Raw genomic sequence first — 14,253 nt, forward strand, 5'->3', positions numbered from 1 at the left:
GAAAGGTTTCGTACCTATGTGGTGTGATTGGGTGACAATGTTTGTTCAAGGGGCGAAGTGTCGGTATCGGATTGAATGATGATATAGGTCATTATTTCCAAACTCTAAAAGGTCTTCGACAGGGCGATCCTCTCTCGCCCATGTTATTTAATATTGTTGCGGATATGCTGGCTGTTCTCATTGCAAGGGCAAAAGAGAATGGACAGGTTGGGGGGTTGATAAATCACCGTGTAGAAGGTGGGGTATCAATTCTTGAATACGTCGATGACACGATCCTTTTTATAGAGCATGATGTAGAGAAATCTGTCAATATGAAGCGTATTCTATGTTTATTTGAGCAACTCTCAAGTTTAAAAATCAACTTTCATGAGAGTGAGATCTTCTGCTTCAGTAAAGCTAATGAGATAGAGGATTATTGTAGACAAATCTTTGGGTGTGAGGTTGGCTCTCTGCCCTTTAACTATTTGGGAATTCCTATTCACTACAGAAAACTTTTAAACAAAGAATGAAAACTGGTTGAGGATCATTTCGACAAAAAATTGGGTTGTTGGTTGGGAAAGATACTCTCATATGGAGTTCGTCTTGTCTTAATAAATTCTGTTTTGTCGAGCCTACCTATGTTTCTCTTATCTTTCTTTGAAATACCCAAAGGGGCACGAAAAAGACTGGACTTTTTAGGTCGTGTTTCTTTTGGCAAAGTGACCAAATAAAAAAAGTAGTATATGTTGACAAAATGGAATATCATTTGTAGACCAAAGGAGCAAGGGGGTTTAGGGATTAAGGCTTTAGATATTAAAAATAAGTGATTGTTAAGCAAATGGTTTTTTAAGTTACTTAATGAACGAGGTATGTGGCAGTAGTTGTTGCATAACAAATATCTTAGAACTAACACCCTTTTCCAAGTTCAAGCTAAACCCACTGATTCACCCATCTGGAAGAGTATTCTAAGTGTGAAAGATGAGTTCTTTCAACTGGGATCTTTTAGTGTTGGCAATGGACTTACTACACGATTTCGAGAGGACCCTTGGCTTGGGAACTCTCCTTTATCTTCATGAGTGGACACACTTGGTTTTCAAAAAAAAAATTGTGGAAATTAAAAGTAGCACTGAAAATTAAAATATCCTTGTGGTTTTTTAACAGAAAAGTTCTAATTACTAAGGACAATTTTGCAAAACGGAAGTGGACTAGGTGCACTAAATGTGTGTTCTGTGATTTTAGGGAGTGTAGAACATCTTTTTATTAGTTGTCATTTTGCAAGTTTGTGTTGGAGGGTGATCTACTTTACGTTTAATATACCTGCTCCAACAAATATTAAAAACCTCTTTGGGAAGTGGCTGAATGGTGTTGACAAAGTTGTTAAAGTGCGGATTCGTGTAGGAGTCTGTGTGTTACTTTAGGCAATATGGAATTGTCGTAACGATGTTGTTTTTAACGGTGCATGTCCTTCTATATTTTTGCAGGCTGTCCATCGAACTACTTACTGGATAAATATGTGGTCTTACCTACTCTAGGAGGACCAGCAGGGACATATGGATTCTGGGTGCACTCGCTTGATGGCGGTCATTCAAGCTATCTTCGACCAGGGTGGCTGGCAGCATATTAATAGACTACAAGATGTTTAGGCCGACCATGTTTTCCCTGTTTAGATGGTTGATTCTTGTCGCAACTTTAGCCGATCTATGATCGTTTGATCGTTTTGTATTCATAACTATATACTATTTGCTTGATTTGATGCAATCCTTTGGATGCCGAGGCCGGGGTCATACCCCCATTTCTAAAAAAAAAATGTACATATTGAAATATGAGATGCATATTTTGAAGAGTCATGTTCTGGTAATGATAATTCTGATCTAGATAGAGAGGAAGAATTCTTTGAAAAGCTTAAGGAGGTTTTCTTTGCGAAGAAGAGTTGGAACAATAAATAACCAAAAATGAGTTGTGGAAAAATTATTGTTTCTAGAAAATGAAGACAAGTAAGTGAAGTGTCTTGATTTGTGCTCTAGAGTTCTACTATGAGCAGTTCTTTTCCTAGTATCAGATCAGATAATCTAAGACCGACACTAGGAATCTTAATTAACACTAAAACAAGATTGCGGAAATTGGAACTGAAAAAGTGAAAATTGCTTACCGAGCATTGCATTTCTATCCTCCTTGTCTCCGCTGGAGTCGCTGAAGTCGCGGCCGTGCACGCTGGCGCACCGGAACTCCATCTTGTTCTCGGTGAGCGTGCCCGTCTTGTCGGAGAAGACGTACTTGATCTGCCCGAGGTCCTCGTTGATGTTGAGCGCCCGGCATTGGAATCTGGTCTTGCTCTTGTGGTCGAACATGTGATTGTCCTGCACCATGCTGTATGCCTGCCCCGCCCTGACCATCTCCATGGATATGAAGAGTGCAATGGGGATCATGATCTGGAACTGTATCACACCCGACAAGAACGTGAACACCACCTGCGCTCCTACCCCGAGCCAGTCGTACTTCCGGACCTGGAGCGAAGAGTAGTCGTTCGTGCGGAAGAAGTGTATGATCCCGAGCTGGTCGTTATGCTTGCCCAGCCAGATTCCGGCGAGGAGAGCCACGACGAAGCAGAGGACTACCAGGATGACGGCGAGCGCGGCGGTCTCGCGGTTCATGTCCGTCTCGAGACGGCTGCGCTTGGACGGCGCACCTGAGCTGTTGAGCATGACCTTGGTTTCGCTGCCGGTGTACACGGCCACCCCGATGGCCCACACCGTGTTCTTGAGCTCGCAACCCCGGAGCATGATGTTGGAGGTGCCTAGGGAGACGGCGCGGCGGCCATCCAGGTCGACGGTAGCAAGGAAGCCGTAGATGTTGCGGTTGGGCTTCTCGCACTTGATGACCCCCGCGAGCGCCTCCGGCGGCGTCATCGTGGTTTCCTGCTTGGCGTATCGCGTCTTGAGATTGGACTCGCCGTCGAGGTTGATGGTCTGGACGTAGGCCACGCCGGTCGGGTCGCTCGTGGACAGCAGGACCATGTCGCACGGCATCGTCTCGTTCGCCACGATGCGCACCACGTCCCCTACCTGCATCTCCTTCCACCGCTTCGGCCGGAACACACCGTCCACCAGCACCGACGCCGACCGATTATTCTCGTTCTTGTCCGACCGGTGCCGCCTCCAGTCCTCGTACGCGTCCTTCACCGCCGTCACGGCGAGCACGACCGACAGCGGTGCAGTGCCCGCGGCCGCCGAGTTGACATGGAGCTGCGGGATAAAGTTCAACGCCGCCAGGATGAGGAAGTAGACGTATGCCAACCGGTGGAACTGCTCGTAGAGGTTGCGTGGGATGAAGGTGAGGATGGAGTACTTGGTCGTGCGGACGGAGTTGTTCGGGAACATGGCCGGCGGCGCGTTGGTGCGCGCTGCGTCGTTGATGTAAACGAACCGCGCGTCCTCGTCGCGGAGGTCGCGCTGGGAACCGACATGATGCTCGGACGTGGATCGCCTCGACACGCTGAGCCTCGACCGGGCGGTGCGGAAGCTCTCGAACGATGGCGAGGTGGATTCGGCCCTGGAGCGCGACCGGAAGTCCGCCGCGAAGGTGACCGAGGGCGTGTCTGCGGCGGACCGTGCCGACCGCGACAATCTCGACGGTGACGGTGAGTGCTTCAGTATCGGCGACGGCACCGGGTCCGGCAGACTGGCCGGCAAGTCCATATCTGCTCCGGTCGCCTCGTGCGACGATTGAGCCAGAGGAAGCAGCGATGGACGTGGCGGCAGCACTGACCTTTCTGATCGCATGGTTTCAGTACGATTGTTTCTATGTGTGTCGGACTATCTACTTAGGCGAACCTACTTAGGCGCAAACGAGATTGGATTTAGCGGGAAGAGGAACAAGAAGGGATCTCAGTAGTATTTGATTCGCCTCCACTGGAGTTAACAAGATTGGCAAAGGTTTTTGAGGGGTCGCTTTGGCTGTTTGCGCGAGACCGGCGGGGACTACGAAGAGTAGAGTACTTTGCATCAGTTCGCCAAACTGAAGTATAGCTGCCATTGCGAACAGGGCTGAAATATTCTTCCTTGGGCAAAGCGCGCGGGGATGATTATGCAACTACAAGGTTGCATTCTATTCGAGGAAAACTGAAAAGGCTATCCGCAATGTTCTTTTCTCTTCTTTGTATACCGATACCATTAATCTTTTTTTCTTTTCTAGATCGTATGTATCTAGGCGAATTTTAGCATATTTATTCACTCACTAGCACAATACCCGTGCGTTGCTACGGGTAGACTAAATATTCAATCAATATCTTTAGCAAAGTAATTAATTTTTAAATTAAAACATATTTACGTGAAATTGCTTTGTCGAGCTCTATCAGATTCACGAATTACTTGCTTTCTTGCATACACACGTGTCTCGTTTGACGAATAGCACGACCAAAACGTTTTATATGGGGAAGATTCAGCACGCACGGAAGATTTTATTTTTGCCGAGAATTATAATTTTCTTTATCAGAACATGAAAATTGTTACTCCCCCCATCCATAAAATTTGAGACATCTGTTTATGCATGGAGTGAGTATAGCTTTTCTCAGGAAAAGTGCATCAACTTACCCTCGATCCGTGGTGATCGTAGTTCATGATATTGTGTGGCCGAGAACCAATCTATGGTTGGGTGTTTAGGAGGGCAGTGGCACCTCCATCCCACCAGAGTTCAGTCCCTAGGTTTAACAATTTGGTGTCTCACTATAAAAGGAGGAATATTCTTCAGTGGGAGGCGACGTTTCCATCGATAGCGAGGCGCATGTGGTGACTTCGTTAATCTCAAGACCCACCGAACCAGTTTCTTGGACGCAATGTCTCAGTGGCGCTCATGATTTTACTGTGTTTCGCAAAAAAAAAATGATATCGTGTGGTTCTTTTTTCTCCTCCTTTTCCTCCTTTTCTCTTTTATTTTTTTCACCCAAAATTATTTTTCTCCGGCTGAAATATTATATTCTTGCAAACTTGGAAAATCATCATGCAGATGACTTGAGTCCGGTTTGAAGGAGTACTGGACTTACTTTTTGTGCGAGCGATCGGAAAGAGGAGAAAGGCATGCACGCGTGTCTAATGGATTGTAAAGATTAATTTGCAACCGTGCTAGTTTTGAATTTTAGTAGGACTTGACCCACGAATCCATAGGTCGCTCGGATGGGCTTAGCGTCCGCGTGCGAATCCGTAGTTCGCTCGGATGGGCTCAGCGTCCACATGCGAGCGGTTTCTCTTGCCTAGGTTGGATTTGACCAGCTTTCACACGTGGGTTACGGTTTTTATTTGCCAATCTGAACATTGAATTCTACGATTGTAGGATTGTTAAATAGGAAACATGTCTGTCCGTTGCAACGGCAAATACAATTGCACCTCTGGTGATGGTCGCCGGCCTACGCGTAAGCACCACCACCATGACAAGGTATTACTTCCTATAGCTACTCTTTGCACCAAAAGCCACATCCCCGCCCCGGTGACTTTTGGCTCTAGCTGCGGCAAAGGGTCATGCGACATTACGAAAAATACAAACTGATTTTTCTATTTTAATTACGTTAAATCAGTTTGTATAAGTATAGATAATATTATACTTTGAGAAAAAAGTTGAGTAAATTAGAGAAAAGAAAGCTTAAGAAAAGTGCATGCAAGTTAGCACGTCAAGTGACTGTTTCATTTGAGAAGACATTAGACCAAGAGTTTGGCGTGCAAGGAGATCATATTGCCTGCAAGGAGAAAGCTTACAAAAAAAAAGTGCATGCATGATACGCTAAGAAGACCCCCACCATGCATGTAGGGGTTACCTGTTTATTCACGCAATGGCAGACAGACAAGGTGGTTTTTTAGAAGTAAATTTGGTCCACGACGAGAGGAGCTGCCGTTGGCCGTTGCGGCGTGCGGCATACGCGCGTTCTGAGGCGCCGTACTTCCGTAGGCTCCAGTGCTGCACGGATAGGTGCAGGCGCTTTTAGCAACCACCAGCGTTCCTGCCGTCTGCTCCCGTCTCACTGCCTCAGCGGTTCCGCCTCCTTCAGCAGCGTCGGCATCTCCGCTTAGCTTTCCATTGCTGCTTCCACCTCATCTGGCAGGCTTACCAGCCCGGCCGCATACCTCTTCGTATCGTCACGTCCGCCTCCTCTAGCATGCTCGTGAGCCCGGCCGCCGTCGCAGTTCGGGCTGCTCCCGCCGCGGCCGCCGGCAACGGCTAATGCCGCTGCACGCTCGAGCTATCTGACCAGAGGAAGCGGCGGCCGGTCAGCGATGTCCTTGTGGATAGTCGCGAGCAACCCTGTTATAGCGCAGTATGCCGTGGAGCTGGGTGATCTGGTCCAGCCGTCCGGCAGTGTGGCTGAGTTCTGCTGGATACCCATCCTGATACCCGTCGTGGCAATCGCTGATAAACTCATGGACGTGCGTCTCTAGGCACTCGCTGGAGAGGTCGTCTCGATCGGAAGCAGGACAACATGTAGTTGTGTCGTCCACATGTACGACGGCGATATCCAGGTCCGTCGCAAACTGGAGAAGCACCGGCAACGACGGCCAAGACAGCACGCTGTGGTTTGCTTCCGCCGGCGAAGCTCGCGTGTCTGATATAGCTTGGAACGATTTGTTTTCGACCAGAACGATTTTTTTAGATCGTAATCGATCGCTCCCATATTTAAAAGCTTAGAGATAGAGAGCTCTGGTCCTGATTGGATCGGTCTCTCATCTCGGGATGAAGCGACAAAGCTTTTCCGCACACGATCAGGAGTGCGTTTCCAGAGGGAGGTAGCGATGGACGAACCAAATATGAGTTTTGTCCTTTATGCGTCGTCGCCCTTGCGAGAGACACCGATCAGATCAGGACGGCGACGGTAGTGGCGCCAAATCCGTGGGCAGCCGGTTCCGTGTAAAACAAAAGGTTTTTCACTTGTGGATGGCAATGGTGGATAATTTTTCTCTAACTTCAGGGATAAAACGGTCAAACAGCGATGACTTACCACGGTTGCATTGCAATTTAATAGTAAAGATTTCAGTTTCTATATAGTTCACATTGTAATGTCTAAAACGTTTTATACTCCTTCCGTTCTATGAACGGTGTCTGAGATTCATCAAAATTCCAAGGTATCTATTTAGTGTCTAGATACATTTAAATTTTATTAAATTTTAGATAACCTTTGTAAGATGAAGGGAGTAATTCAGAAGTGAAGAGGCCACCATAGTACATATCCCTTCACACACCCAATTATCAAAAAACATGAATAGTCATGGTTCGAGATTAATTAAATCACTATAGGCAAACTCATTAGTCATTATTAAGTGGAAATCGCCTCGTAATAAAAGAATACTCCGCACAAGCAAGACACAAAACGTCAAATCTAGGTGTTGAAATAACGTAGCGGTTTTAGAAATTTCTTCAGTTAGCTCAAAATAAAAATAGATTTTTTAAGTGTCAGCTGCCTCAACAAAGTTTAGTTTCATCAGGTTCAGCCGTTGTGTTAGTTAGAGGGTTTTAGGGTGTTGATGTGTTTTGTGCGGGCACATCCAAGCATGTAGGAACCCTCCGTGGGAACATTTAAGTCGTGGGATGACACGATTCAGTCAGGGCTTGATTATCACCACGGCCTTTGCTTTATACTCTCTATGAATAAAAAGGAAGAAAACGGGAAAAAGAAGTAAGTTGAGCACTGCACGAAACACTAGTCATCGTCTTCATGTTCACGCGCGTGTGTGTGGTTGAGATTACGGTTTAGCTAACACTAGGATTTTATTCATACTAGACTAGGGCACAATCACACTCTTCGTAAGAACAAGAAATGGCGGCGCCGAGGCTGAGACAACTAGGAGCACTAACTTGTAGTTATTTTTTAACATGCCAATTCTTACTAGGGTTTTCTATTCTCGTGGGCTCAGGTCCTTAGTTGTACTTAGTTTCCCCCAGCTTTTTAGTTTTTTCTCAGTTTTCTCCAAGCCCTTGTTTGAAACCCGCAGAAGGAGCTCAGACGGCAGGATTCCCGTTTAGTTGACCGTTCCGTGCTGACGTGTGGGGCCGCGTCGTGTGGGGCCGCGTCGCATGGGGCTGGTAGAAAGAGAGCTAGTGGGATAGGACGAGATCGTGTTTGGTTGTACGTGAGCAGGAGCTGGGTTCTATCTCTCTCGGTCCAAATTGGCATTTTTAAGAGTACATTTTCCCCCTCTTTCTCTCTGTCTTTTTTCATCTAATTAGTATCAAATCTAGAGAAGCTTATATTTCTGTCTTTCTTCAATTGGTTGTGCCTTTTGGCCCTCGTTGTTTGCCCAATATGGCAGCAAATCTAGCACTCCCTCTGGTCCATATGTATGTAGTTAAATCTAGAAGAAAATCTCCAGGGTAATGTACGATAAATTCACATAGTCATATAGTAGAATAGGGATAGATAATAGGGATCCCTCCCTAGATAATAAGTTGCATACAACAGCCAACATAGTAACAGGTTCGAGGTTCTTCACAACACCATCATACTAACAACATAACAACAAGGGATCCCTAGCTAACAACAAAATAGAGCAGGCAGCAGCAGCACACGTCCAGGACTCCGCCTACCCCATCTGGCTCTGCCTCCACTTGTTGCTCCCCTTGGGCACCTTGGGCTTGAGCGGAGGCATGCGCCCGGCAATCTCCACCCGCTGGAAGTTGCGGAGGTGCATGCCGAGCGCCTTGTGCTTGGCGCAGAAGGAGTAGGCGTTCACCGTCGCGCCGACCTTGGGGAAGGTCTTGCCGATGTCCTCGGCATGCGTGAGGACGCAGTTGAAGTCGGTGCCGCCGAGTCTCCTAGTGCATAAGGGGCACCTGTAGACACCCTTGGCAAAGTAGGAGATGTACAGGCCGACCTGCAGCCTCCGCAGCACCTGCCGAGTCTTGGTGTGCTGGTCCTCGTCGTCGCTGCCGACGTCGCTGCCAGACACCTGATCCATATCAAACGGAAACTATGAGTGAACGAGTTGCAACGATGACTAACGTGCATAATTACAAAGTTAGAAAAAATAGAGGCAACCTCAGTTAGAGTCGACACGATTATATATCTACGTGGACGGTGTAAGCGAACCAAAGCTCATGCACAACAGATTTGTACACAGCAATGGTTCGCTGAACCCTCCCTGTAAAAATTTGTGCCCAACGATTCATCATAGGCAAAGAAACAGATTGCAGATCTGAACTTGAACACATTCTAGATTATTTGCAAAATTAAACAGTTGATATCTTGTGATTCGTGCATAAAATAACTGATTGAGATCCCATGATTACTTGCATAAATTAACTGATTGAGATCCCATTATTACTTGCATAAATTAACCGAACGGTCGAACCCCAAATCTTAAACGAAATCAAGAAGGGATCAAAACAAAATGGAATAAAATCGGCGTAAATATTAACCCAATACTCATCCATCTACAGATCCATCTACACCAACAAAAATAGGGTTCAAAAAGGAATGGGGAACAAAAAAAAGGGAGCAAACCGTAGTTACCTCGTTCCATGGGTCGTCCATGCAGGTGTCGTAGGGGTTCGGGGGCGAGTTGTACGGCACCTCCTCATAGGGGTCGCATCCCGGCGGGATCTGACCGCCACTGGCGGCAGCCTCCGATGCACCGGTGGCGGCGGCGACAACCGTTGAGGGGACGGCGTCGAAGAGGGAGGCGTCGCGCTTGGAGCCGACGACGTCGTGGACGATGAGATTCGCATTCTCCTTGTCCATCTCGCCGACAGAGGAGAGGGAGAGAGAGAGAGAGGGTTTTTTGCTTTGGAGAAGTTGATGGGACGTGAGAGGCGGCGTTGCGTGAGCGAGTGAGAGTGACAGAGATAGTGCGAGGAGGCGTCTATAAAGACGAGGGGTGGTTAATGCGACCCGTGTCCTGTGCGTCCACCGTTGCATGTTTTGGACTTCTGCAACGCGACACGCGTCCACGATTGCACGTCTTCAACTTCTGCACCGTGACCCGCGTCTACGCGTCAACAATTGCACGTCTTCCACTTCTGCACCGCAACACGCGTCCTCGAGTCTAACCCTGGAAATTTAGATATACTCAGGTATACCCTCGAGTCTTATACTAGCATTTTTGTGTGCTCAGTTTTCCCCTTGAGTGCTAATACTGGCTAGTGCAATATACTCAGTTTTACCCTCAAGTGGCTAGTCAACAGAGAGTCAACAAATGTGATTAACTAGTTAAATGAGTCATTTAATGTGCAAAAAATCTCGAAAAAGAGTGGCACTTACTCATGGAGTTTTCTTACGCGACCTGCCACGTTGGGAACCATAACAATCATAGATAAATCAAGTTTTACCACAAATTGCCACTTCTCAAATCACCTAGTAGCTATGAAGGTGCATGATTTTCCACAATAAGCCCTTCACAAAACAGCTTTCCCCAAAACATAATTTGTCTAAATGAGGCCACAATTCTCACACTCATGTATATTTTTGTATTGCAAATAGTATGAGGTAGGCCAAGATGGGTTTCATTGTACAAAACACGCATTTTCCATTTTTTAAATCTCATATTTGAATCCCTTAGTCTGTTTACTACTCAGGTGCCCTTGGTTTCTTGATACTACTCAGTTTTGCCCTCTTCCTTCACAAATTCTCACAGACGTGCAACATTGCCCTGATTGGTCTAGCCCATGTCACGCGGATCGTGCCCGCCGACCGTTGATCGTATGATCTAACGGGAAGGATAACCCCTCTCTCTCTCTCTGATCGGGGCCACCATCCTCTCTCTCTCTCTCTGTCGGCGGTTAGCTTCCACCCTCTAAGTATGCTAAAGGGCGGTTTTCTATATTATTTTTCACGCGCTAAAAATTATAAAATCTTTTAGGCATTACTTTTCACGCAAAAAAAATGATAAACCATCACCGATTTGTTGTAGCCATTACTTTTCACGCAAAAAATGATAGACCATCACCGATTTGTTGTAGCCATTAATTTCCACGCAAAAAATGATAAACCATCACCGATTTGTTGTAGCCATTACTTTTCACGCAAAAAGTGATAACCCATCACCGATTTGTTGTAGCCATTAATTTTCACGCAAAAAATGATAAACCATCACCGATTTGTTGTAGCCATTACTTTTCACGCAAAAAAATGATAAACCATCACCGATTTCTTGTAGCCATTACTATTCACGGTAAAAATGATAAATGAAACAATCTACCTATCTTTGTATAGAAGATCGTCTGTATGATTTTTGAGGTCATTTAGAGAAGGTAGAAAAAATCCATTTAGAGAAGGTCGAAAAAACCGAACTTGCTACAAAAGCTGGTTTCAGTGAGACCTAACCAAGTTTGGCATACATGTTGCCATACCTATAACAACAAGGAATATCTAAAAGGGAAAGTTTCACAAAATTTGAAATTTAGGGTGAAAATTGTGCCATACATGATGCTGTTTTTTGAGGTTTTGACCTGAAAATCAATTGGGTATTATAAAGGGAAATAAAAAATTCGAAAAATGTAAAACGAAACAATCTATCTATCTATGTATAGAAGATCATCTATATGAAATTTGAGGTCATTTAGAGAAGGTAGAAAAAATCACCTTGTTTGAAAAGCTGGTTTCAGTGAGACGAAACGGCACGCGCTTAAGCAAAGTGATTTTTTCGGACATCTCCAAATGACCCCAAATTTGCCATACATGATGCCATACGTGTAACAATAAGGAATATCTAAAAAGTGTCAAAAAAGTTTGCCGAACCGTATAGCTCTATCAAAAAGAACCTCACATGGCGCTAGTATAATTTTTAGTTACAAACTTTCGTTACCTAACCTTCAACATGAAACTTGTTTCAAATTCATTTTGGCGTACAAGAAACAAATCTCACCTTGATTCGAGCACCACATCCTCCAAACGATGTCGATGCCGATATCGGCATGGTCAGAACGGCTATGCTCGCCGCCACTACTAGGTCACCGTCGGGGTGCACCCTCAATCCCATCCCCTCATTCGATCACTGACACACCAGAGATACCGCCGAGGCCAGTGCCGAATGTACATGCTGATGCACCTTCATAGCTATTGTTGGACGCCACAGACCACCACGAGGTCTTTCCCTTCGCCACCACTCTCCTAGCACCCATCTATACACGCCAGAAAAGAGAGACACAAGTTTTCTCTACATTGCTCGCGTTCGTGTCCGACACGGTCAGTCAAAGTTTTGAGGTAGTCGTCGATGTCCTCGACCATTTCTTCTCTTCTTTGCATGGTTAAACGCGTCTAGTTCATATCTATCTAATGCGTCTGGTCTCGTCATGCAGTTCTTTGTGGACGTCGATCTCATCTCAGCACCCCGTAGGCCACCTCCTCCGTGCCGTCGCTGTAGAGCTCCGTTTAAAAATCTAATCCTACCCGTGTATTGCCCCTTGTATCAGCGTCATGGCCCCACTTGTCATTCGATATACCGAAGCCCCAGTCGTTCGCGTTTTGGTCAGGGATACAGCGATGCTTACGATCAAACAATGATGGTTGGTCTGACGTGTCTTTCCGGACTCTACGTGGCCCCACTAGTCAGCAGATAACGGTCAACCGTCGGGCAACCGGCCGTTACAGCACGTTTGATGGTTTCACACAATGGCTTGGGGAAAACTGAGGAAAAACCAAGCGGCTAGGGAAAACTGAGAAGAACTAAGGATCCAAGGGCACGAAAATAGAAAGCCCTTCTTACTACCCGTTCTGATGAATAAATTTTTATAAATTTAGACAAAAGTTAATGCTTAATTTTTTTTGACCAAACATAAAAAATAGAATATAAACATCTATAACATCTACAACATCAAATAAATAGCCTAACAAGACACACGCGACAAATGCCATGCTGGCGATGGCTCTGGGGGCGACGCTCAGCATGGCGATGAGTGACGCTACTGCAGCAAGCTGGGCCAATAGGCCCACGACAGTCGCAAGCAAAAAAGGGAGGAGGCTCACCCTGTCAAGGACGGCAACAAGGACGAACAACCCGCTCTGAGGGTGACAATAGCAACACACATGAGTATTTCTTTCAACTATGTATTTAGGACATGTAGCCATCACAAAATTACCATCAAAGCATGACATTTGTATGTTCTTTTATTATCTATAACATGATCACCACCATAGATGGATGGAGAGAGACAGGATTGAGTGAACCCATGAAACCATGTCCATTGTTCCTATAAGAGAAAACATTTGTTTTGTCCTCTTACATTGAATAGGATTGGGACACTTTACATTACTATTTTGTTTCACTTTATTTTCTTGTACTAAATCAAATTCCACTGTTTCCTTAAATTGTTTAGTAAATAATCAACTAGAACTTGTGACACTTTAGTTGTAGAGAATAAATAGATTTTCATTCTTTCTCATGTGGATCAATACCTTACTTACACATTGAGGGGTGCTACAGTGATCCCCTGCTCTTGGGGGTTATCACCTCCCTAGAACCGACAACGACACCATTAGGCGAGCAGCGTGGCAGAACAGAGCACCGAGTTCTCTGCCGCGGTAGGAAATTCAGACCAAACCTCTGCCCCGGCAGACACCTCTGTTGTTGGTTCCGTTTCTGTACTTGCATGTTCAAAGAACCCTTTCAAGTTCATCTCGGCGCCAAGCAACTTCAGTGACACGCTGGACAATGATGACAAAGTTGCGCATCCACACCGGTTTCGCCTGGTAGCTGACAAGCTCGATAAGGCTGATGCGCCGCCGAGACAAGTAGAGCCCCTCTGATTCGTCGAAGAGCCAAGCACCTTCACTGAAGCAAAGTCACATGAGTGTTAGCATGCAGTAATGTTGGAGGAGCTGGCATCGATTGAGAAAAACATCCCATGGGCACTCACTGGCCTCCCTCCCTGTTGATCACCGTAAGATCGTCTTAAAGTGGGTATTCAAGACAAAGAGGGACGCCGCTGGTGGAATCAACAAGACCAAGGCCAGGTCATGAGTGCATTTTTAGAGTATTTTTACTCCTTTATTTAGTACAAAGAACCCTGCGTAGCGATAGGATTTTTAGTATTTTACTGCACTCCCGCGAACTTTTTCTGTTTGTTTCAGCATGATCTCGGAATATTAAGGCAACGATGGAATATCAATAAAACATCGTTTTTATGGTATTTTAACGTGATAAAAATTATTTAAGCACTTAACCATGCATCTGGGTCAAAGGAGAATACAAGGAGAAGTTCCAGGGTGTTTAGCGGACACTGGTTTGGGGAAGCCTGATAACCCACAAGTATAGGGGATCGCGGCAGTCTTCGAGGGAAGTAAAACCCAAATTTATTGATTCG

General features: G+C 45.8%; 1 protein-coding gene across 1 annotated transcript; it reads right to left on the minus strand.

The window, feature by feature from the left end:
* Nucleotides 1–1,999: 1,999 nt before the first annotated feature.
* LOC124695552 (phospholipid-transporting ATPase 1-like) lies at nucleotides 2,000–3,758 on the minus strand. Its single transcript, XM_047228382.1, has 2 exons — nucleotides 2,129–3,758; nucleotides 2,000–2,079 (listed from the first exon to the last, which is right to left on the minus strand). Exons 1-2 carry the CDS (start codon nucleotides 3,756–3,758, stop codon nucleotides 2,000–2,002), a joined length of 1,710 nt encoding a protein of 569 aa, XP_047084338.1.
* Nucleotides 3,759–14,253: the final 10,495 nt, after the last annotated feature.

The sequence above is a fragment of the Lolium rigidum genome, chromosome 3, assembly GCF_022539505.1.
Source record: "Lolium rigidum isolate FL_2022 chromosome 3, APGP_CSIRO_Lrig_0.1, whole genome shotgun sequence".
Classification (NCBI taxonomy): Eukaryota; Viridiplantae; Streptophyta; class Magnoliopsida; order Poales; family Poaceae; genus Lolium; species Lolium rigidum.

Bases quoted from the DNA above. Each gene is read 5' to 3' on its own strand.
- LOC124695552 (XM_047228382.1), bottom strand. From the start codon at position 3,758: ATGCGATCAGAAAGGTCAGTGCTGCCGCCACGTCCATCGCTGCTTCCT. The intron at 2,080-2,128 runs GTAAGCAATTTT...ATCTTGTTTTAG, and splicing joins GGATAGAAATGCAATGCTCG to TGTTAATTAAGATTCCTAGT.